At 35.3% G+C, this 27163-nt stretch overlaps 1 protein-coding gene across 1 annotated transcript in view; it reads right to left on the minus strand.

Moving 5' to 3' along the window:
- GALNTL6 (polypeptide N-acetylgalactosaminyltransferase like 6) overlaps positions 1-27163 on the minus strand; it is a 1244627-nt gene that overhangs the window by 684960 nt on the left and 532504 nt on the right. Inside the window, exon 4 of the mRNA XM_059177707.1 lies at positions 10585-10723. Within this exon, the coding sequence (XP_059033690.1) occupies positions 10585-10723 (139 nt within the window). The remainder of the gene's footprint in view (positions 1-10584; positions 10724-27163) is intronic.

A 27163-nucleotide genomic window follows, 5' to 3' on the forward strand; every position in this document is an offset into this window, starting at 1 on the left:
AAAAAAAAAAAAGAAAGAAAGAAAAAGAAAAGAAACGATAATGGATATAGTTGCGATTAAGTGAAGTGCATGCATTTGAGACCCGTTTGGCACTACATTTGGGGTACGGAATTAATAAGCCTTGGTAGATGAGATCAGCAAGGAGAGAGTAAATAAAATGCAGAAACTGGGGGCCAGTACTGAGCATCAGTGAGCTTTAATATCTCGCCATCAGATAAAGAGGAACTGTTCATAAGGGACTGGAAAAGCCTGGGGATAAAAAGCAAGTGTATTTCCATTCCTTGAAACAAGAGACAAGGGCTTAAAAATGAGAGAAGGGACAAGGTCAAGTGCTGCTGGAAAGTTTCTTAAGACAAAGATTTTTAAATATATTGGATTTTGTCAATGTGGAAATAATTAGTGACTTTAGCAAGAAGAAAATTGATGGCACTGTAGTGTCTTTAGTCAAATTAGAACTGCTGAAGAATTGAACAGGAAATGAGGAAATCAGTATCTATGTAGAAGTTGGGGTTAATAGAGGGAAAAATAGGTAAAGAAGTCATTTTACAAATGTGGAGGTACCAAAGCTTTTATCATATATGATCAAATTTATTCCAGAATTATAAAATATAAAAAATATTAATAGCTAAATTATCCACTTCTTTAGGGAAAAAACCAAACATTTCAAAACCAACAGGCACTTACCACTACACACTAGTTACAAAACCCTAGAGATTAGTACATATTACATTGACTCAGATAATAAGGTCTACCAGAGGAATTCATCACTTCATTTGGTAATAATAAAGAAGTGAAATAGAATTATTTGACTTGGAGAGAATGGAGAATGTTTTATTCTTTTAAATAGGTTTATGAGATATAATTTACATACCATACAGAGAATTTATTGTATCATTTAGGGTGCATAATTCAATAGTTTTTAGTGTCTTCACAGCCTGTACAACCATCAGAATAAACAATTTTAGAATATAATTATCAGTTCAGAAAGAAATCTCAGACTCTTTCTCTTATCTCCTCATAGCCTTAAAGTAACTACCATTTATTTTGGTTTCTACAGATATTCCTATTCTGTACATTCACATGAAGAGAATCGTATATAGTACGTGAAATTTGGGGTCTTGTTTTCATTTAGCATAATGTCTTCAAAGTTAATCCAAGATGTAGCATTTATAATTATTTTATTCCTTTTTATGACTGAATAATCTTTCATTGTATGGATATACCATAGTTTGTTTACACATTCATCCATCAGTGAACATTTTTTTTCCATGAATAAGGTTGCTATAAACATTCATATACAATTTTTGTGGCAATATAAGCTTTCAATTCTTGAGTGTGTACACAGACAAGGAATTTCTGGGTCATATGTAATTCTGTATTTAATTGTTTGAGAAACTGCCAAACTACTTTCCAAAGCATTGATGCCATTCTGCATTCCCACCAACAGTGCATAAGTATTCCAATTTCTCTACATCCTTGATGACATTTATTATTTAAATTTTAGGCTCTAGTCATCATACCAGATGTGAAGTAGCATCTCATTTTGGTTTTGACTTTTATTTCTTTTTTTTTTGTTTTTTTTTTGTTTTTTTTTTTGTTTTTTAAAGATTTTATTTATTTATTTGACAGAGAGAAATCACAAGTAGGCAGAGAGGCAGGCAGAGAGGCAGGCAGAGAGAGAGGGGGAAGCAGGCTTCCTGCTGAGCAGAGAGGCCGATGCGGGACTTGATCCCAGGACCCTGAGATCATGATCTGAGCCGAAGGCAGCGGCTTAACCCACTGAGCCACCCAGGTGCCCCTTGACTTTTATTTCTAATGACTAAATGTTGAGCATCCTTTCATGAATTTGAGTATTCAGATGATCTGCTCATATTTTAAGTGGATTATTTGTCTTTTTACTATTGAATTATAAGAACTCTTTATGTATTTTAGATACAAGTCCTATATCAGGTATATAATTGGCAAATATTTTCTCTAATTGTGTGGTTTGTCATTTTGCCTTCCTGATGGTATACTTTGAAGCAGAAGAATTTTTCATTTTGCTGAAGCGAAATTTATCTTTTTATCCTCATGTTGTTTATATTTTGATATTATACCTAAGAAATCTTTGTCAAATCAAATATCATAAAGATTTATTTACAAATTTTCTTCTTTTAGCCCTTATACTGAGGACTTGGATACACTTTGTGCTGATTTTTATGTTATCTGAGGTAGGGGTTTAACATCATTCTTTTACACGTGGTTCTCTAGTTTTCTGAGTACCAATTATTTTAAAATATAATTTTTCCACATTGATAGGTCTTAACAATCTTGTCAAAAAATCAATTAATCATGAATGTCTGGAATTATTTCTGGACTCTCAATTATATCCTATTGATTCAAATATTTATTCATATACCAATACCACACTATCTTGATTACTGTTGCTTTAAAATAATTTGAAATCAGGAAGTGTCATCTTATCTGATTGCTGTTCTTCAGGATTGTTTTGGCTATTCTGGTCCCTTGCAATTCATATTTGAATCAACTCATCAGTTTCTTCAAGGAAGTCAGCTGGGATCCTGATAGGGATTTATTTTTTTAATCAGTATGGAGTGTTTTGCCATCTTAATGTTAAATCTGATCTATAAACACGAGTTGTTTTTTCCATTTCTGGAATTTGTTACAAAAATGTTTGTAGTTTTCAAAGTATGAAGTTTGTTGTCACTTTTGTTCAATTTATTCCTAAGCACTTTATTCATTCGGATTTAATAGTGAATGGAATTGTTTTCTTTACTTCATTTTCAAATTATTTACTGCAAGTGTATAAAAGTAAAGTGATTTCTGTATAATTCTCTTGTACCTTGCCACCATACTGAACTTGATTATTAGCTCTAATAAGGTTTTTATTTTGTTTTGTTTTGTTTGTGCTTTTTTTGGAGGGGGGAGGGTTGTTTGTGTGTGTGTATATGTGTGTGCATTTCTCAGGATTTTCCATAGAGAATATTGTGTCATCTGTCAATAGAGACCATATTCTTTCTTTCCAATTTAGATGTCTTTTACTTATTTTTGTTGCCTAATTGCCTGAGCTAGAATATAAAGTACAGTTTTGAATAGAGTCATGAAAGTTGACATTCCTTTTACCCCATGATCTTATGGGGAAATGCACCCAGTTTTCCACCAATAAATATATTAGTTTTTAAAACTGGCATATTTTCAGGGCATTTGGGTGGCTCAATCTGTTAAAGCGTCTAACTCTTGGTTTCAGATCAGGTCTTGATCTCAGGTCTTGATCTCATGGCATCTAACTCTTGGTTTCAGATCAGGTCTTGATCTCATGGTTTCAGATCAGGTCTTGATCTCATGGGGTCATGACCCCATGTCAGGCTATAGGCTCAGTAGAGAATGCTTGGGTATTCTCTCCCTCTGCCCCTTCCCTAACTTATGTGCTTGCTCTCTCTCTCTCTCTCAAATAAATAAATAAATCTTTTTAAAAATGTCAGACTTTCTCACTTTTTTAATAAATAGGCTAAAATATTAATCACTTCCCTCATTTCAATAAAATGTGAGTAGGAGTAAAACGAAGAAGGAACAAATTTAGGATTGCTTTGTTGCATTAGTATTACAGAGTAATATGCATCACTATTTCAAATTCCCATTTTCTTCTCATTAAGGAATTAAAGTTATGAATCCTTTTTTCAGACTTCAGCTTTCAGTTTTATGTATTTGATGCTTATCATGTTATAAGGTTACAAAAATATACTTTAAAATTCATTAGATATGATTTCTAAGCAGCTGTAATTTTTTAGAAGGTTCTTTTGGTTTTATTTTTTATTTTGTGGGTGCACTGTATAACTTTCAAATTACCAGTCTTTTAGACCCCAGTGCCCTTGTGCTCATCCTCATTCTAACTTTCAAAGAATCTGCTTCATGATGTCATTTACTTCAAAAGCTAAATGTCTGACAGCTCTTGAACTGTTACCTATTTTAGGAGGATTTTCATTTCAATGGGACTCATGTTTTTATTAGTGTGATGAAAACTCTTCCATATCTTTCAGGCTTTAGTCAATAAATGAGATGTGTGTGTAAATTTTTGTTTTTATTATTTTATCATGGTTTTTAAAACAATGATCCCTAGAAATACACAAATATACTGAAGTTTACACTAGTTTGCAAAAACTGGCTCACAAAAAAATACTGAAAGATACTCATTTGAATTATAGTTGTGAAAGATTATTTTCTATCTCCTATTCCTGATCATTCCTCCCCTAATTTGATGCTTGTGACTTAGGCTTTTTGTTTTCTTTTCCTTTTTCCTTTTTTCAGCCATATTTAGACATACCCTAGGCTGGAATTACATTTGATTCAAATGATACAGCTCCCATCTCCCTCTGTGAAGTATTCATACCTGATTAGAGTGGATGAATAGTCATTTTAGCTTAATTTATTTCAGAATTCATTTGTAAATTTGTTGAAAGAAGACACTTCATCAACTTCACAAGAATCATAATAAAAACATGAAAGAATGCCAGTGCCTCCCACATTTTTATGTAACTTTTGAAATTGAGAAATACAAAAAAATTATCCTTGAACACTTTTGGATGATTAAACTCAAACATTTCTGTGAATGATTTCTAGCATTCAAGAGACTAGAGTCAAAACAGTTAAATAACATTTTTCTAATTCATATAAAGTTAAAATATTCTAAGCACATTCATTAAATCATAGTTTAAAAAATTAGACACATATAAGTATTTTTCCTCAAATAAACTCACAACTGACTTACAAAATTCAATTGTTTTTATGATTTAAATTTTAGAATTATAGTTCACTTGATCTCCATGTATTTTTTTATCTTCATGATATAACTAGAGAAGAAGGAAGCAAAGCAGGAGGCTTATCATCAGAAAGAAAAGAAATAACTGAATATGGGATGCTGCAACTGATTTGATAAACCTGGTTTTAATTTTAATCATCTTAATACGTGGTGAGATACATAAGGAAAGTTAGCATCTACATTTGACAAAGTGGGTAAATAGAAATTAAAAATGACACATTGACTTGTTCAGCACCACAGTGCAAGTCATGAAAGTAAACCTTTTTAGAATTATCATTCAACATAATTTCCAGAAGGCAGGAATGCTTAGACTATATGGCACTAAAAATAAAAAAAAAAAATTTAAAAGTTACTCAAAAGTTTGTAATGTTGAGAAATTGTGTTTTCTCGTCATATACAAAGATGATATTAGGCACTATTTATCTAGGGAGGAGACTCCTCTCCTCTTGATAGATGTTCTCATGTAGAGGGACAGCCATTAGATTACTACTGCTTTTCAGGAGAAAGGAAGACACACATCTGATAAATTTGTGTTACTGAGCTTATCATGCTTGGCTTAGCCCCTCCTTCATTTTTCCGCTTTGAAACTTGCTTACCTGCAGAGATCAGATGTCTAACTCTGCCCTCCATGCCTAATGTTTTACAACTGTCCTTGCATGTTCAGCCATGCCTATGACTTGAAGGCTGAATGTGCCTCATTCTAGAGTTCACACTCAGCTCATAACTACATCGTGGCCAGTGATAGAATCCTACCAATAATAAAAATAATATTTTAATTCCCAACCATTTCTAGGACAATCTTTCATTTGGTTACGAAATTGTACAGGGAGCAGGGTTGTGATATACCTGCATCACTACTGAAAGGGCTCATATAATCAAGAGGTTGTAAAAATTCTTGTAGATTTTCCTAAGAGTTGAGATATCACAGAATTTTTTCTCAATGTTCAATATCTTATTTATTGTCAAAGTCATGCAGCTATCTAGGGGATATAAGTGAAATATAAAGGAAAAGTTAAATTAAAAGGAAAAGCCATGATTCAGAGTAGTACTTTCTTAAAACAAAAATATCCCAGCTACTCAGCCACCTTATCCATGCCTTTTGAGGAGTACGTATGTACATGACTTTGTATCTGTATAAACATGTCTTCTTTTCTAGCAGCAAAAAATGAACCCTAAGTCAGGATGCATTTATCTGAATCCTCTGCAAAGCCTACCTCAACTCTCCTATTACACATGTACTTATGCATCCTAGTCTCATGAATTTCTTCTCTTTCTAGATGTAATTTCGTCTTGCACACATTCAATATACCACATTTGGGGGAGTATTTCTGATAACTAGTTATAAGTTTATTTATGTCTAGGGAGTAATTCTTGCTCAAATACTCTCCAGTCTTATCTTGCTAACAATATATCCATACATAAGCTTATCAGTCTCTTTTCTGTGCAAGCCATTCATCCTTCCATGGTTTTCTACTTCCCCATTTTATATGTATTTTGTATTCTAAATATAAGCTTCATATTTCCCATCTTCAACTGAAAGTCAAAATAAGTGTTCTACAGCATACAAAGATGTGGAATCCCAGAGGAGTGACAGAATACAAAGAAAATGCACAATCAATATACAGGTGAGGGGAAGTTGAAATGTAGTAAAATGAAGCCAGGCCAACAAGATAGCTACTGACTGAATATTTGTTCATGCAGAAACTCACTGCAAAATTCTTATCTCAGCATTGCATTATCAAAAATAATGTGTTTTAAGGACATACCTCAGGTTGAGCCCCAGTACTATGACTATAGACATAATTAAGCAGCAACTCAAGAAGGGAGTATTTAAAATGCACAGATAGGTCCTCAAAAAGTACAAAAGTCAACCAAAAGGGAAGGGATGTGGATCTGGAAGAAGGGGTAGAGAATTTGACAATACCAAAGCATAGATGGGAAACAAACAAACAAACAAACAAAAACAAAAAACCCCACTAAAATATAATTCACAAGATAGGGAGATGCTAAAATTATGTAAGAAATTTAAAAACGTAGTGTAAGAACACATGTAAGAACATTTGTAATGTAAAACAAATCTAAGAAATTTAAAAACATAAATGAGAACCTTAGAATTTATTATTAGGATATGAATAAGGATCATTAGATACATGCCAACTGACTTTCTGTTGGGGTTAATGTAGAGCATGAACTCAGCCATAATACCTGGCTTGCTACTATGTAAAAACGGAGGCTGCTGTGGACCAAAGAAGGTTTCAGAGAAGGGCATGGGCCTTTGGAATGCCCAGCCTGTGAGAAAGCACACTGCTGTTGGAATGCTGCAGGGAGTTGCCTTCTTGAAGCTTTCTGAGTCCAAACAGCCACCCTGTGATCTAAGATGTATGCATTGGCCCCACCCCCCACCCCACCACTGTCAAGGTTCAGCAGAACTCCTAGAGCACACAGATTAGCATAGTTTATCTTTCTGGTAAACAAAGCCGCTCAGTTTCAGCAAGACCCTTTGGCACACATCAGTGCTTGAGAAACAGTGATAAGGATTTGTGATTATCATGAAGGACCAATAAAAGCAGGAGCAAAGAAGAGCAAAGGGTCTTCCTCTCTGAGTGTTGACCCCTTTGCCTTCTCCTCTCTTTCAGGAGTAATCTTTTATGCATCCATACAGGGATTGCTGGCCATTCCTGGCAACTTTCCTGTATATATGGCTCCCCACTTAATGAGAATCTATCACTGACTCAATCAAGTAATACAGCCAAAGGAAAGCAGTTCATTTTTATGCTAGTGGACAAGAAAGAATCAGGAGAAGTAAAAGAAGAATGTGTTCTGGATTGGGATTTCTGAAATAACTCATGTTTTAAAAACTCTTCACAGTGAGCTAGAATGTACGTACACTAAGCATGTTAAATGGCTAGAACCATGATTTATTTATTTTTAATTTATTGAATGAAGAATATGAATGAGTAGAGAGAGCACTTGTGTATACAGAGAGAGTGATCTATAGAACAGTGGAGTAAGTACTACAAATCTGTGTTTTGGAACAAAGACTGAGTTAAGCAAAATTGTAAGATATGATTCCCTAATATTTTCCACTACAAAATCCCAGAGCAAAGAAAAATAAATTCTTCTTTTCTGGCACTTTGAGCCTGTAATTTGAATTGGCTGACTGCAGATGCAAAGTTTCTTAGAACTGTTAGTTTGATTGCAAAAGTCACACAAATTTTGTATTCTCTTCCACAGATTCTGCCAATATAAACAAGCTCTGGTCAATTACCTGCAGCCTAGTTAAATGCATATTACTGGCTGGAGGTTTTGTCCATTTGCTTTCATAATTTCAAGAACCATTTACACAGAGCTACATGCTTTTGTGATTACCTGTGCCTGCATTTTGAGAAGTACAAATGAGGTCAATTGCATTAGACTTTAAACAGCGAGCTCCCTGGAAGATTTCTTTGTTTTAGGCTCTCCATTTCCTACAGGTGGAACCTTGACAAAATGAGGCCTGCCTTGGATCTTTCTTCCTGCATCTCTGAGGGTCAGATACTAGACTAACCAGGGTAAACTCTCACTCCTAGTAGTCCTAAACTTAATTCTTTGCAGTCATCCATCTCTAACGTTCTAAAGGTGTTTTTTGTTTTGTTTTGTTTTGTTTTGTTTTGTTTTGTTTTGTTTTTCCCACCCCTAAGGATGCCTGGGTGGCTTGCTCTGTTAGGCATCTGCCTATGGCTCAGGTCATGATCCTGGGGTCCTGGGATAGAACTCTGCGTTGGGCTCCCTGCTTAGCTGGGAGTTTGCTTCTCCCTCTCCTTCTGCTCCTCCCCTAGCTTGCGCTCTTTCTCAAATAAATATATAAAATCTTAAAGGTTTTTTTTTTTTTTTTCTATTTTGGTGTCATTTTACTAGGTGAGTGTCCCACTAGGTATCCAGCCTCAGTAAATAAGTAAAATATGGTTGGTGACCATATTTTTATCTCCCCTAAGATTTTGAATAATGCCCTCTGATACTGTAAACTCAATAACTCTAATAAAAGTTTCAAAATATTTTCCTCTCCATTTTTCCATTTTCTTTTCCATTTTTGCCTAAGGCTATCTTTTCTCAAAAGGTGGTAGTTATGCTAAAAATACACTCTGAGAAGAATGGGAATATCAGCCTTCTTTTGACTTCAGTGATTTTCTGCACTGTTTCCATCCGCAATTCTTTCCACTTGAATACACATTAAAAGATTGGAAGTGTGGGGGTGGGGGAGGAGGTGGATGGAAATTATTCTCTGAGCACATTTATTATGCCAACAATGCAATTTAATGCATCTTTGATGGTGTGCAATTAGGTATTAAAATTTCTCATAACTAGAAATGTTCTCGGTCAGTGGGAATTACTGTAGATAATTTCAGGTAACCTGGGAATAATTTGGCTAGCTAGAAGGCCTAGACCAATATATAAAGCATTCAGTTTAGGGAAAAATTGATTTGTTCTTCACATTAATCCTCTGCTTAACTATATTGGGAAAAGCAAATTCATATAAACCATGAGAAAGAAACCAGTAATTCTTTTATATTTTAAAGTAAATTTATAAAAACACAATATGGCAACTAAAAACTGATCCCCCAAACCATACTTTACTGATTTTTTTTGGAAAGGGTTAATTATTTTTGCACAAAATTAAGAGTTTTATTGTACATTACTGGTTTGATTTAGAGTCCTACCTCTATTTTCATTGTTGCCCTTTTTAAAAAAAGATTTATTTATTTATTAGAGAGAGAGAGCAGGGGGGGACGAGCAGAGGGAGAGGGAGAGAGAGAATCTCAAGTAGACGCCCTGCTGAGTACAGAGCCCAACACGGGGGCTAGATCCCAGGACCCCAAGATTATGACCTGAATTGAAATCCAGAGTCAGAACTTCAACCAATTGAGGCACCCAGAAGCCCTGCCCTTGTTTTATTTTCTCTGATTTTCTTTCTCTCACACCAGTGCTTCCAAAGGGAGACTGAGGTGAAGGCAGGGGTAAACATATTAATATAGTTGGATAGCTTTATCAAATATGTAAGGCAATTTCACAAACTCCAAATTGTGATCACATCGTTTGTTCTTGGCATGCTTTTGGCATTGTATATGGTAACAAGAAAACCAAACAGACTAGAAAAAAAGGACAGTAAGCAATGATAGGAGTAGGTAGGTGTGGGATTTCAGGAAACTATATATGATATCATTCTTACTTCCTTTTGCACCATAATGTTTAGTTATGGGTTAGTAAAAACTGAACTCACTGTTAATTGATAAGCTACAAACACTTCATAAAGTGACCTGAAATTGAGCAGCCAGCCATAACCTTTGGATTACAGATGCATTTATTGTAGGCATTTTTATGCAAGACGTAGCAACAATGGTACTGAATATGGCTGGAGTGAAAATGAAGTGGCACAAATGTGGACAGTTCTGACAATGCTGATCACAGAAAAAATGTTTGCTTTACCACCTACTTGATAAAAGGTAAAAATATGGATAATATCTTAAAACACTGTATTTTAAATGGAGATAATACAGGCAACTCAATGAAAATGTGAATTTTTAGAAAGTGGGTACTTACTCTCTTCTAGCTTTAAAAAATAACTTCAATTTAAATTTAAATATTGAAGATTATGTAATACAAATGTAATTTTGTAAAATTATTATGGCAAAATTTACAGTTATGTATCTCACTGTGATACACATGAAATATAATTAAAAAACAAAAAACAAAAGAAAGCCATACTGCATATGGGGCTTGCTGATACTCACTTAGCGTGGCGAATATCTGGCAGGGACCGCTCTAGAGCAATATTGTTGCTGACAAAAATATTGAAACCATTTTCCCTGTAAGCTGAGTCATCGTGGTCCTCTTCAGTGAGGGGGTAAGGTTTCCCATGCTCACCTTTCCCTAGTAAGAAAAACAAAATGGGATTATCCTCTCTACAAAAACCACTTAATCTTCTAGAACGCACAATAAGAATGAAACATGTGTACTTCTTTAGTCACCCGTTACTATGCTCTATGGAAGGCCTTTTATTATAACATACTATTTTATTTAGGAAAAAGAGATATGCTCATGATAAAAAGCAAACAACACAGAAGTAGAAGTATAATCATCTTCCGGAGAGAACCACTGTGAAGATTTTAACTGTATGTTTTGTAACATTTGTATGCAGTTTGTATATATATATATATATATATATATATATATATATATACATTGCCTTATAATTTGATTTTATCCAACTTAATTATATAAAAAAGCCATATTTTCATTTACTTCCAATGGTTGATATTAGTTCATTGTATCCCAATTTAATACACCATTCCACAAAAGATATACTTTCACATTATTTCTAATTCTTCCTATTAAAAACAATGTTGAAATGAACATCTTTGTTTGTATATTACTAGTAATGTATTTTTGGAAGGGGAAGGATAATTCCTACAAATAGAATCTTGAATATCTGTAGAGTAGCTTATGATAGTTTTCACACATCTTCAGAAGCATTGGATAATATTTTGACATTTACTTATGAAATATATATTATTCATACTTTAGCTTACTTTCTCTCGATTACTTAAAAAATTAATAACTTCATATACGGAGGTGTTTTTTTCAATTTTCTTTTATTTATTTATTTTTAAAGATTTTATTTATTTATTTGAGAGAAAGAGCTAGACAGAGAGAGAAAGAGAGAGAGAGGAGAGCATGAATAGGGGCAGAGGGAGAGGAAGAAGCACACCCCCTGCTGAACAGAGAGCCTGATGTGGGGCTCGATCCCAGGATTCTGGAATCATGACCTGAACCGAAGGCAGGTACTTAAGCAACTGTAAAACAATTTTTATATTGTGTTTATTAAAGCTTTGTTAATTACATATAGTCTAAACATTTTCTAAGTTTACTTTACTTAAATCTGATTTAAGACTTCTGGTTTCCAGTTCTGAATGCAAGGAGTTTGGAAGTTACCACTCTATCCTAACAACAAGTACCAAGATGAACAGACTAAAAAAATCAACAACTCTTCTTATCCCACAGGAAGAAAGGACATAGGGCAAACTGAAGTCTCCAAAACAGAGACAAACAGGTGAATATAGGGAATTGAGGCTTACCAGGGCAGGCACTCAGAAGTGCAAACCTCTTAGAAATCAGTGCCTAGATAGGAAATCTTAAAAATAATTGTCAAATTGCTGGAGCCTTAGTGAAGTCTGAGAGTTAAAAGCTCCAGGGCTAGGGTATTACCAGAGCCCAACTAACCAGGGGGAAGGGAAATACCCAACTCCAGCCTACTCTAACCATCTTATCCTACCAAAGAGGAGTCACACTCCAGAGGCAGAAACTCAATTAAGACCAGACCTAATCATAAGACTATTGAACACCTCCTCTCCTTGCCATACCTCATCATCACATTATAAACAGCCTATTTACAATAATTCCTTTACCTAAAACATTATATCCTTCTACCAGGAAAAAAAAATTACAAGACATAGCAAAAGACAAAAAAAAAAACACAATTTGAAGAGAGAGTGAACATCAGAACCAGCCATGGCAGAGATGTTAGAGTTAATCAGGCAGGGAATTTAAAGCAAATATGATTCATATGCTAAGGATTCATATGCTAAGGTTGAAGTATATAGTGTACAATAGCATATGGACGATGCAAACAAAGAGGTGGAAATTCTATGAAAGAATAAAAAAGAAGCCCTAGTGATTAAAAAAAAAAAAATAACAGAAATGAAGAACGCCTTTGATGGGCTTATTAGTAGACCGGGCACACTTCAGAAAAGAATCTCTGAGCTTAAGGATATATTAATATCATCTTCTAAAACAAAAAGGCAAACAGAACAATGACTGAAAAAACTGAACAGAATATCCAGGGATTGTAGAACAACTTTAAGAGGTATAACAGGTATAATGGAAATAACAGAAGGCGAAGAAAAAGAGAAAGGAATAAAATATATATAGGAAACAACAATGACTGAGACTTTCCCCAAATTAATGTCAGAGAGAAAACCCACAGATCCAAGAAGATTAGAGAACACCAGAACAGGACAAATGACAAAACAAAACAAAACAAAACAAAATTACAAACTACCCCTAGGCATATCATTTTCAACTTATAAAAAAATCAAAGCTAAAGACAAAATCTTAAAAGAAATCTGTGGGAAAAAAAACACCACATACCATACAGGAACAAAAACAAGAACTACACCTAACTTTACTTCTGAAACCATGTAAGCAAGAAGAGAGTGAAATGAAATATTTACAATTGAAAGAAAAAAAACATCAACTTAGAATTCTTCATGCTGTGGGATTGTCCTTCAAAAATAAAGGAGAAATAAAGACTTTCTCAAACAAAAATTGAAGAATTTGTTGCCACAGGTAGATTTATATTGTAAGATATGTTTTTAAAAAGGAAAAGTGATACAGATGAAAAGTTTACGTCTACATAAAGAAAAGAAAAACATCATGGAGGAATAAGAAAAGATAAAATAAACAAAACTTTTTACTTTCCTTAATCTTAATTGATATAACATAGCAATTTGTTCAAAATAGAGTACCAACAATGGATTACATTATATACAGATATATATATATCTCAGATGAGCTTATATACTAAGAGAGAAAAATGGAATCCTGTAAAATACTCAATTAAAAACTACAAAAGACAAAAAAAAAAAAAGTGGAAGACAAAAATGGAACAAGGAATAAGAAAGCAAATAGAAAATAGTAATGAATATGGTAGATATTAATCAAAATGTATAAATAATCACTTGAAATGTCATTGGTCTAAAGGCACTAATTAAAAGAAAGAAATTGTCAGAGTGGATCAAAATAAATCTAATTGAAGATTTTTCCCATCCAGATTTTTTTTTTCTTTCATAGTTTATTTACCTATTATATTTATGAATAAGCCCTTTCCTTTCCCAATATTAATTTTTAAATTTTTTTAAAAGATTTTATTTATTTATCAGAGAGAGAGAGAGAGGGGAAGAGAGAGAGCACAGGCATAAAGAATGGCAGGCAGAGGCAGAGGGAGAAGCAGGCTCCTTGCTGAGCAAGGAGCCCGATGTGGGACTCGATCCCAGGATGCTGGGATCATGACCCGAGCCGAAGGCAGCTGCTTAACCAACTGAGCCACCCAGGCGTCCCTAATTTTTAAATTTTAATTTATGTATTTATGTATGTATGTATGTAATTTTTAAAGATTTTATTTATTTGAGAGAGAGAGAGCATGATGGGGGAGAGGGGATGGGGAAGAAGCAGACTCCCTGCTGAACTGGGAGCCCAATGAGGGGCTCCATCCTGGTACTCCAGGATCATGACCTGACTAGAAGGCAGACACTTAACCAATGAGCCACCCAGGTGCTCTGCAATATTATTTAATTCATTCATGAATTCAGAGTTTTACTAACATTTTATTTTCATCTTGTCCATCAAAATTTTGAACCATCTGAAACTTGTGAGAAAAAAGAAGAAAGTATCACATTCAATTTCTCACAAATAGGTAACCATAGTGACTACATTTAATAAATATTTTGTCTTCTCCTTTTTTGTTTTAAAATGCCACATACAAAATTTCAGGCATATTGGCATATTTGGGGACTTCCATAATGTTTCTTTTTTCTGTCAATTTTTACATTAGAACACTGGCGACAGCACATTTTAATATTTGGCAGGGCCACTTCTAACTCACCATATTCTTTTTCAGAACAATACCACATGATTATTTTTCTATGGGAACTTTAGACTCATTTTACTATTTAATAAAATGGTTATTTTGGATTTTGTTTTGAAGTTAAATTGAATTTATCAGTTCTTCCTTAGGGAAATAATATTTTGATGTATCTTAACAATTTTTCATAGCTTTTTTCCCTTGGATTTTAGTGGAATTTCACACAATTATTTTTTTGAGTTCAGATCTTTTTTCTTAAGTTTTTCTAGGTATGTGTTTTTTTTCCACTTTACTAAAAGTATCATCTTTTCTTCTATTTTATTTTCTAAATAGTACACACTAAAGTTATTAATTTTTATACTTAATTGTTAACCAGTTACTTTACTAAACTTTTTCCATATATATACACATCTATCTATCTATCTATCTATCCTGGGTGTTTCAAAGTACACATCATTTTATTTCAAATAATAATAATTTATTTTTCTTAAAGATTTATTTATTTATTTATTTTAGAGAGAGAAAAAGACAGAGAGCAAGAGCCAGGGGAGAGGCAGAGAGAGAAACCTCAAACAGACTCCTCACTGAGTGTGGAGCCCCATGCAGATCTCCATTCTAGGACCCTCAAATCATGGCCTGAGCAGAAATCATGAATCTGACATTTAGCTAACTCAGCTATCCAGGTGCCCCTAAATAATAATATTTATTCTCCCCTCTTTCTCCTTTCTTCATGCATACCACTTTCAGATTTATTTAATTCTATAGTCAACAATAAATAATACTGGTGTCAACAAGCACTTACTAGGGTAATGACTTTAATGTGATTGTACATGAGTCTGTGAGTGCGTGTGTGTGCGTGCGTGTGTGTGTGAGTATATGTGGTTATAGCCTATCATGTTAAGAAAGAATAATTCTAGTGCCTTTTAAATAAAGATAGTTTTTCATGAATAGAATATGAAAGTTTACCAAATTCTCTTTCAAATTTTATGGGTTTTTAAAATATTTTCACCATATTAACCTTTTATTTAGCAATATGTTATTTGTTTGTAATCACTGAAATATTTTGTTTGTTTGTTAGGAAATTTGGCTTCTATATCAATCAGTAATCCCTCAAATAAAAGTGAAAGCCTCCTTTTTTTTTTTTTTTTTTAATCTTCTAGCTTCTGCCCTAATGACATTAACCTCAGTAGCAGTGACAGCCAAGATCAAACAGCTGTGGAAAGGAATTATATGCTCAAGAAGCAGACTGAAAATTTCTCCAATTTTAAGGGAGAGAACCAAAAATTTTTTTAAGTGTTTCCCTTTGGGCATAAAAAAGAAAACACTGGATCTTTTCTGTTTTTCTGTTATTTCTTAGGATAAACTGTCAGCTGCTTTTTTAACCTAAAAGGGAAATAAATAAATCAGTGAGAAATTTCCTTTGTTTAACACCTAACTATTGAGCATCCACTGGGACAAAGTACTATGTTAAATCATTTTATGAACACTTTCTAACTCAACATTACAAAATAAACATTGTTCTACCCATGTTACATATAAGTAAGCAAAAGAGAGGCTATCATTTTCAATATGGATTTCCACAATCAGCAATTAGCTAATTTTTTTTTTTTAAAGATCTAAACTCTTAAAATATCTAAATCTCTCTCCACTAAATGGCCAAATACTAGGTAAGGTCTTTGGACCTTATATATTCTCTATCATGAACTGGATTTACAGACACTCTATAAATCTTATTTAATTAGAAAATCATAGTGCATAGTAGTCTTTATTTTCTTTAATAGTTTTTTTATTTTTTAATTTATATGCCCTAAGTGAAATATATACATGCAGCCAGGCTTCTTTTCAGTAATTTTTGTAGAGAGATTTTTAGTGCTCAGCTTTTAGATTCAGCCACTTTAAGACTACAAATATAAATTTTAAAGCTACACATTCATTAAAACACCTGCCAGTCAAAGGGAAATTCGTTTTCTCTGTACAGCAATTTAGTTTTCAGACAGATAAGTCTCCTGAGACAAGGCTTTTCAAATGAATAAGTGATACTCTAGAGTTATAAAACAAAACTTGTGAGTCACCAATGATGGCATACTAGAAATTCCTTCATTGCAGTTGTGAGAATAGGTTTTAAAATTTTATGTTCTTATGCACAGAGCCCACAGTTTTTACTGCAAATGCTACAAAATCATCTTGAGTTTTAATATGTAAAGCCTCAGGGACTGTCACATCTCATATGGTTTAAGATTTCTTCTATAAAACAAGAAAACAAAAACCTCTAAGCAAAGCAACAAAAATAGGTATACGCTGAAAAATGATTTATTATTCAAAGGTGATTTGAGTGATTATTAGCCTACAGATTTACCTGTTTAACATTTTAAAAATTCCGATATGCCTTACTATTATTGACTGTAAATTCAAATTAGGCCTTTACTTGAAATGTAAAAAATAGTATACTGTCTACTATGTTTAAAATAGTATATATTGACCATATCTTCTTTATCCTGAAGGGCATCTCACCTCTTCCCATAGTTTGGCTATTGTAGACATTGCTACTATGAACACCTGGGTGCATGTGGCCCTTCTTTTCACTACATCTGTATCTTTGGGGTTTAAATACCCAGTACTGCAATTGCTGGGTCATAGGTAGCTCTATTTTTAACTTTATGATAGGATATGGTCCATATATACAATGGAATGTTACTCAGCCATCAGAAAGGATAAATACCCAACTTTTGCATCAACGTGGATGGAACTGGAGGAGATTATGCTGAGTGAAATAAGTCAAGCAGATAAAGTCAATTATCATAGGGTTTCATTTATTTGTGGAACATAAGGAATAGCACAGAGAATATTAGGAAGGAAGGGAAAAATTAATGGGGGGAAAACAAAGGGGGAAATGGACCATGAGAGACTACGGACTCCAGGAAACAAACCGAGGGTTTTGGAGGGACGGGGGTGAGGGGATGTGTTCGCCAGTGATGGGTATTAAGGAGGGCACATATTACGTGGAGCACTGGGTGTTATATACAAATAATGAATCATGGAACACTACATCAAAAACTAATGATGTACTGTATGGTGACTAACATAATACAAAATAAGTAAATAAAATAGTAGAAAAATGAGAAGTTGAGTGGCTCATTTGGTTCAGTCCCACTGGGTTTTGGCTTGGTCATGATCTTCAGGGTCATGAAATCAAGTCCTGCCTCTGGCTCTGAACTCAGCACAGACTCTGTTCCTCTCCCTCCCCTTTTGCTCCCCCATCCTGAAATAAATAAATAAATAAATAAATAAGAAAATAAATACATAAAAATAAAATCAATGAAACAGTATGAAAGGTGTGAGATTGGGGCGCCTGGGTGGCTCAGTGGGTTAAGCCGCTGCCTTCGGCTCAGGTCATGATCTCAGGGTCCTGGGATCGAGTCCCGCATCCGGCTCTCTGCTCAGCAGGGAGTCTGTTTCCCTTCCTCTCTCTCTGCCTGCCTCTCTTCCTACTTGTGATCTCTGTCTGTCAATTAAATAAATAAAATCTTAAAAAATAAAAGAAAGGTGTGAGATTATTTAAAGAATCAGATATAAAAAATCAATACTATATCTACATGTATAGTTACTAAAGAGAAAAATACCATTTTATATATATATATATATATATCTCTGATCCTATGTATTCAAGGCATATAGTAGAATTTAATATGCAAATTAGGTTAGTCTCATAGTGCACCTGGTATTTACCCTCCAGATGAAATGACATTTTATTTAATCTGGAATACATACAGATTGGTCTTATTACTTTTTTTTAATGTTTACTGATATATCCACTATATGCATCACTGGATGTGGAATGGGAAAATGTGTATAATATGACCCCAGGCCTGAAAAAGCTAGAAATAGACTCTGACTAGTAAGATATGGTCTCCTAGGAACTGAACATCTGTGTCCCCACAAAAGTCTCATATTGAAATCCTAATTCCAGATGTGAGGGTTTGGTGTGAGGCCTTTGGGAAGAGGTGATCAGTCTGTGAGATTAGGACTTGTGAATGGGATTAGTGTTCTTATAAAAGAGATCCAGAGAGCTTCCTTGCCCTTTCACCTTGTGAGGACACAGCAAGAAGACGGTCCTCTATGAGCTATGCACTCTCCAGATAAGAAATTTACTGGGGTCTTAATTTTGGACTTTCCAGCCTCCTGAACTGTGAGAAATATAATTCTGTTGTTTATGAGCCACCAAGTCTATGGTACTTTGTTATACACCTAAACAGTCTAAGTCAGAGTGAAACTATAAAACAATTTGTTGTGAAAAGGAAGTGTGGTATTTGTGGAAGTGATTGAATTGGACAATAAACCCTATAAGAATTTCAAAACTGTGGCAAACTGAGGAAGTTTAAATGGCTTGGAAACTCCAAATAGAAAGAGGAAGTTTTTATAGCTCAAATGTGAAGGATGGAGGAAGATTTACACTGTTTCAAGAGGTCTGGGGCTGGGAAGACTATATAAGAATTGAAATAAATTAATTTGTACAGGTGCAAATTTTAAAACATCCTTTTGGAAAATAATTAATAAACCTATATGAATAGATTGAGATCTCATAAAATAAAATACTGAGAGATAAAGTAGGGTTTTGTCAGAGGACAAGAAATTCTAGTGACAGTTTAGGGTACTTAAGCTTTTTTTTAGAAGTAATTAAAGTATAACAGTTACATAAGGAAAGTGTTTTAACACTTTTCCTGAGGGGCTTGAGGACACTCAAGAATTGAGGAACCAGGAGAGACTGTGGACTCTGAGAAACAAACTGAGGGTTTTGGAGGGGAGGGGAGTGGGGGCAGTGGGTTAGGTGAACCTGGTGGTGGATATTAAGGAGGGCACGTATTGCATGGAGCACTGGGTGTGGTGCATAAACAATGAATCTTGGAACACAGAAAAAATAAAATTAAATTAAAAAAAAAAAAGAATTAATAGAGTCAGGCCTTTGCTCAAATACAATTTTCTTGGAGAGATTTTTTCTTAATCAACCAACCCATCTTAAATCAGTATACCAGCACTCCTTGCCCTGTTTCCCAAATCAATATTATTTTTTTTTTACCATGCATTGCTTTTCTACCAGAAACTACTATTCTAAATTCATTAAGTGACTATTAATTCTAAAATATATTAATTGACTATCTCCTCATTGGGATATAATCTCCATGAAAACAGGGACTTTTTCTGTTCCCTATAGTGTCCCCAGAACATAGTAGAGTATCTGGCACATAGCAGACACCCAATAAATATTTTAAGTGGTATATAAATAATAAAGTGATAAAGATTTGGGCTTATTACCCAATGGAAATAAAGATATTCACTTATTTATTCAAACCTGCAATATTAAACATTTATTCTGAGATAGGGGCTAGGGATTAAATGATGAATATCACAGTACCTTTGACATCATGTGTAAGAAAAGGAAGGAAAAACATCATTGTGATTTAAAATAAAAATGCAATAATCTGTAAGATCATTGAGGGATAGGATGTATCTTGATATCTTGGGGTCAGGAAACATTAGCATAGTACTTATCACATGATTTGTCCCCCCAAATACCTGCAAAGTGAATAAATGTTGAAATGAATTAATGCACTTTGTACTATGAGAAGGATAGAGGATGTATCTCAATGATATGGGATCTTTCAGCAGCAGTTAAACAGGCAGAAAGAAGAGGCACAGGCATGATACACAGAGGTGGTAATTGGGAATTCCAACTCTGGTTTGGTATGGTTGGAATGTGGTGTTCGTAAGATGGAGCAATAAAAGACATGGCTGGAAAGGTAGTAAATTATTGGTTTCATGTTATTCTGGATTGATAAAAGTCCTAATATAAGTGAATATAGTAAGTCAGTATTCCATACTGATAACTCTAGGGTAACAACAACAAAAAATCACCCAAGAATGTATAACACAAAATCTAATAAGATAAAAATAATAAAACAAAAAAAAAATAATAAGGAAAAAATAAAATTAAAAAAGCAGAAAATAATGAATTAAAGATTATACAACAAATGAGACATTTAGAAACGAAATAACAAAATTTAAATGATAAAGATTAATTCTTTAAAAGAAACTTAACAGAATTAGTAAGAAAACACTTATTATCATAGTCCTGTAGATCTGTTTAAAAATTTTTTCTCTCCTTAACTTTACATTAAATATTTATTGAACAAATGGAAGCACATTTCATCTTTTTAAGACTTTATTTATTTATTTGACAGAGAGAGATCACAAGTAGGCAGAGAGGCAGGCAGAGAGAGAGAGGAGGAAGCAGGCTCCCCATGGAGCAGAGAGCCTGATGTGGGACTCCATTCCAGGACCCTAAGATCATGTTGAGCCGAAGGCAGTGGCTTAACCCACTGAGCCACCCAGGCGCCCCACATTTCATCTTTTTAAGTGCTTTTCCCAAATTTATTAAGGTATAATTAACACATAGCATTCTGTAAGTTTATGTGTAAAATATGTTGATTTTATATACTTCCCATAATGAGAAATTACTATCACCGTCTCATTAGCGAACACCTTCATCACTTTTTCTTTTTGTAGTGAGAATGTTTAAGATCTACTCTCTCAGCAACTTTCAAATACATAATACAATATCAGCTGTAATCACCATGCTGTATATGAGATCCCTAGAAGTTATTAATCATATAACTGGAAGTTCATAACTTTTGATCAAAATCTCCCCACTTCCCTAATTCCTCCTCCCCCGCCCAGGTCCTAGCAATCCCATTCTAATCTCTGTTTCTATTAGTTTGGTGTTTTTAGTGATGGGTGAGTGATATCAACCCATATGTGTCCTTCGTGGTCTGACTTCCTTCACTTGGCATACACAATAGATTATTATATAGCCGTGAGAAAGGAGGAATTTTTTTTCTATTTACAACAACATGGACTGAACTTGTAGGCATTATGATTAAAAAATTTTGAAAAATCCGGTCGTTCGAGTCAAGATGGAGGAGAAGTAGCAGGCTGAGACTATTTGAGCTAGCCGGAGATCAGCTAGATACCTTATGTAAAGATTGCAAACACCTGAAAATCCATCGGCAGATCGAAGAGAAGAAGAACGGCAATTCTGGAAACAGAAATACAACCACTTTCTGAAAGGTAGGACCGGCGGAGAAGTGAATCCGAAGCGACGGGAAGATAGACTCCGGGGGGAGGGGCCGGCTCCCGGCAAGCGGTGGAGCAACGGCACACAAAATCAGGACTTTTAAGTTGCACTGAGGGACATTATCGCTCCAGAGGCTAAACCGGGGCGAAGCCCACGTGGGGTCAGCGTGGCCTCAGGTCCCACAGGGTCACTGAAGGATCAGGGGTGTCTGAGTGTCGCAGCGCTTGCGGGTATTGGAACGGGAAAGCCATCTACAGAGACAGAGCTGACAGTAAGCTCACAGCTCGGTGTTACCTTGAACAGTCGCAGGCTCGGTGAGCTTGGAGCACGGCCGGAGGTCAGGCAGACGGGAGTAACTGGGTGCTGTTCTCTGAGGGCGCACTGAGGAGTGGGGCCCTGGGCTATAGGCTCCTCTGGGCCAGAGACCAGGAGGCCGCCATTTGTATTCCCGTCCTCCGGAACTCTACGGAAAGCGCTCAGGGAACAAAAGCTCCTGAAAGCAAACCCGAGCAGATTACTCACCCCGGCCCCTGGTAAGGGCGGTGCAATTCAGCCTGGGGCAAAGACACTTGAGAATCACTACAACAGGCCCCTCCCCCAGAAGATCAACAAGAAATCCAGCCAAAACCAAGTTCACCTACCAAGGAGTGCGGTTTCAATACCAAGGAGAACAGCAGAATTCCAGAGGAGGAGAAAGCAAAGCACGGAACTCATGGCTTTTTCCCTGTGATTTTTTTTTAGTCTAGCAGTTAATTTAATTTTTTTCTTTTTCATTTTTTGTTTTTTTTCTCGCCTTCTGGTAAAAATTTTTTTTTTAACTTTTACCTTTTTCTTTTTTAACGTTTTTTAACAAGTTTATCTAATATATATTTTTTTTCTTTTTTATATTTTTCTTTATTTGTTTTCTTTTTTTTTAATTCTTTTCTTTTTTTTTTTTTTTGTCTTTTTTTTTCTTTCTTCCTTTTTGAACCTCTTTTTATCCCCTTTCTCCCCCCTCACGATTTGGGATCTCTTCTAATTTGGTTAAAGCATATTTTCCTGGGATTGTTGCCACCAATTTAGTATTTTACTTGCTCCTTCGTATACTCTTATCTGGACAAAATGACAAGACGGAAAAATTCAACACAAAAAAAAGAACAAGAGGCAGTACCGAAGGCTAGGGACCTAATCAATACAGACATTGGTAATATGTCAGATCTAGAGTTCAGAATGACAATTCTCAAGGTTCTAGCCGGGCTCGAAAAAGGCATGGAAGATATGAGAGAAACCCTCTCGAGAGATATAAAAGCCCTTTCTGGAGAAATAAAAGAACTAAAATCCAACCAAGTTGAAATAAAAAAAGCTATTAATGAGGTGCAATCAAAAATGGAGGCTCTCACTGCTAGGATAAATGAGGCAGAAGAAAGAATTAGTGATATAGAAGACCAAATGGCAGAGAATAAATAAGCTGAGCAAAAGAGGGACAAACAGCTACTGGACCACGAGGGGAGAATTCAAGAGATAAGTGACACCATAAGACGAAACAACATTAGAATAATTGGGATTCCAGAAGAAGAAGAAAGAGAGAGGGGAGCAGAAGGTATACTGGAGAGAATTATTGGGGAGAATTTCCCCAATATGGCAAAGGGAACGAGCATCAAAATTCAGGAGGTTCAGAGAACGCCCCTCAAAATCAATAAGAATAGGCCCACACCCCGTCACCTAATAGTAAAATTTACATGTCTCAGTGACAAAGAGATAATCCTGAAAGCAGCCCGGGAAAAGAAGTCTGTAACATACAATGGTAAAAATATTAGATTGGCAGCTGACTTATCCACAGAGACCTGGCAGGCCAGAAAGAGCTGGCATGATATTTTCAGAGCACTAAACGAGAAAAACATGCAGCCAAGAATACTATATCCAGCTAGGCTATCATTGAAAATAGAAGGAGAGATTAAAAGCTTCCAGGACAAACAAAAACTGAAAGAATTTGCAAACACCAAACCAGCTCTACAGGAAATATTGAAAGGGGTCCTCTAAGCAAAGAGAGAGCCTACAAGTGGTAGAGCAGAAAGGAACAGAGACCATATACAGTAACAGTCACCTTACAGGCAATACAATGGCACTAAATTCATATCTCTCAATAGTTACCCGGAATGTGAATGGGATAAATGCCCCTGTCAAAAGACACAGGGTATCAGAATGGATAAAAAAACAAAACCCATCTATATATTGCCTCCAAGAAACTCATTTTAAGCCCAAAGACACCTCCAGATTTAAAGTGAGGTGGTGGAAAAGAATTTACCATGCTAATGGACATCAGAAGAAAGCAGGAGTGGCAATCCTTATATAAGATCAATTAGATTTTAAGCCAAAGACTATAATAAGAGATGAGGAAGGACACTATATCATACTCAAAGGGTCTGTCGAACAAGAAGATTTAACAATTTTAAATATCTATGCCCCCAATGTGGGAGCAGCCAACTATATAAACCAATTAATAACAAAATCAAAGAAACACATAAACAATAATACAATAATAGTAGGGGACTTTAATAGTCCCCTCACTGAAATGGACAGATCATCCAAGCAAAAGATCAGCAAGGAAATAAAGGCCTTAAATGACACACTGGACCAGATGGACATCACAGATATATTCAGAACATTTCATCCCAAAGCATACACATTCCTCTCTAGTGCACATGGAACATTCTCCAGAATAGATCACATCCTCGGTCCTAAATCAGGACTCAACTGGTATCAAAAGATTGGGATCATTCCCTGCATATTTTCAGACCACAATGCTCTAAAGCTAGAACTCAACCACAAAAGGAAGTTTGAAAAGAACCCAAATACATGGAGACTAAACAGCATCCTTCTAAAGAATGAATGGGTCAAATGAGAAATTAAAGAAGAATTGAAAAAAATCATGGAAACAAATGATAATGAAAATACAACGGTTCAAAATCTGTGGGACACAACAAAGGCAGTCCTGAGAGGAAAATATATAGCGGTACAAGCCTTTCTCAAGAAACAAGAAAGGTCTCAGGTACACAACCTAACCCTACACCTAAAGGAGCTGGAGAAAGAACAAGAAAGAAACCCTAAGCCCAGCAGGAGAAGAGAAATCATAAAGATCAGAGCAGAAATCAATGAAATAGAAACCAAAAAAACAATAGAACAAATCAACGAAGTAGGAGCTGGTTCTTTGAAAGAATTAATAAAATTGATAAACCCCTGGCCCGACTTATCAAAAAGAAAAGAGAAAGGACCCACATAAATAAAATCATGAATGAAAGAGGAGAGATCACAACTAACACCAAAGAAATACAAACAATTACAAGAATATACTATGAGCAACTCTACGCCAACAAATTTGACAATCTGGAAGAAAGGGATGCATTCCTAGAAACATATAAACTACCACAACTGAACCAGGAAGAAATAGAAAGCCTGAACAGACCCATAACCAGTAAGGAGATTGAAACAGTCATTAAAAATCTCCAAACAAACAAAGCCCAGGGCCAGATGGCTTCCCGGGGAAATTCTACCAAACATTTTAAGAAGAACTAATTCCTATTCTCCTGAAACTGTTCCAAAAAATAGAAATGGAAGGAAAACTTCCAAACTCATTTTATGAGGCCAGCATCACCTTGATCCCAAAACCAGACACGGATCCCATCAAAAAAGAGAGCTATAGACCTATATCCTTGATGAACACAGATGCGAAAATACTCAACAAAATACTAGCCAATAGGATTCAACAGTACATTAAAAGGATTATTCACCACGACCAAGTGGGATTTATTCCAGGGCTGCAAGGTTGGTTCAACATCCGCAAATCAATCAATGTAATACAACACATCAATAAAAGAAAGAACATGAACCATATGATACTCTCAATAGATGCTGAAAAAGCATTTGACAAAATACAGCATCCCTTCCTGATCAAAACTCTTCAAAGTGTAGGGATAGAGGGCACATACCTCAATATCATCAAAGCCATCTATGAAAAACCCACCGCAAATATCATTCTCAATGGAGAAAAACTGAAAGCTTTCCCGCTAAGGTCAGGAACATGGCAGGGATGTCCATTATCACCAATGCTATTCAACATAGTACTAGAGGTCCTAGACTCAGCAATCAGACAACAAAAGGAAATTAAAGACATCCAAATCGGCAAAGAAGAAGTCAAATTATCACTCTTCGCAGATGATATGTTACTATATGTGGAAAACCCAAAAGACTCCACTCCAAAACTGCTAGAATTTGTAGAGGAATTCAGTAAAGTTTCAGGATATAAAATCAATGCACAGAAATCAGTTGCATTTCTCTACACCAAGAGCAAGACAGAAGAAAGAGAACATAAGGTGTCAATCCCATTTACAATTGCACCCCAAACCATAAGATACCTAGGAATAAACCTAACCAAAGAGGCACAGAATCTATACTCAGAAAACTATAAAGTACTCATGAAAGAAATTGAGGAAGACACAAAGAAATGGAAAAATGTTCCATGCTCCTGGATTGGAAGAATAAATATTGTGAAAATGTCTATGCTACCTAAAGGAATCTACACATTTAATGCAATTCCTATCAAAATACCATCCATCTTTTTCAAAGAAATGGAACAAATAATGCTAAAATTTATATGGAACCAGAAAAGACCTCGAATAGCCAAAGGGATATTGAAAAAGAAAGCCAACGTTGGTGGCATCACAATTCCGGACTTCAAGCTCTATTACAAAGCTGTCATCATGAAGACAGCATGGTACTGGCACAAAAACAGACACATAGATCAATGGAACAGAATAGAGAGCCCAGAAATAGACCCTCAACTCTACAGTCAACTAATCTTTGACAAAGCAGGAAAGAATGTCCAATGGAAAAAAGACAGCCTCTTCAATAAATGGTGTTGGGAAAATTGGACAGCCACATGCAGAAAAATGAAATTGGACCATTTCCTTACACCACACACAAACATAGACTCAAAATGGATGAAGGACCTCAATGTGCGAAAGGAATCCATCAAAATCCTTGAGGAGAACACAGGCAGCAACCTCTTCGACCTCAGCTGCAGCAACATCTTCCTAGGAACAACGCCAAAGGCAAGGGAAGCAAGGGCAAAAATGAACTATTGGGATTTCAGCAAGATCAAAAGCTTTTGCACAGCAAAGGAAACAGTTAACAAAACCAAAAGACAACTGACAGAATGGGAGAAGATATTTGCAAATGACATATCAGATAAAGGACTAGTGTCCAGAATCTATAAAGAACTTAGCAAACTCAACACCCAAAGAACAAATAATCCAATCAAGAAATGGGCAGAGGACATGAACAGACATTTCTGCAAAGAAGACATCCAGATGGCCAACAGACACATGAAAAAGTACTCCATATCACTCGGCATCAGGGAAATACAAATCAAAACCACAGTGAGATATCACCTCACATCAGTCAGAATGGCTAAAATAAACAAGTCAGGAAATGACAGATGCTGGCGAGGATGCGGAGAAAGGGGAACCCTCCTACACTGTTGGTGGGAATGCAAGCTGGTGCAGCC

Source organism: Mustela lutreola, chromosome 1 (assembly GCF_030435805.1).
Source record: "Mustela lutreola isolate mMusLut2 chromosome 1, mMusLut2.pri, whole genome shotgun sequence".
NCBI classification, from domain to species: domain Eukaryota; kingdom Metazoa; phylum Chordata; class Mammalia; order Carnivora; family Mustelidae; genus Mustela; species Mustela lutreola.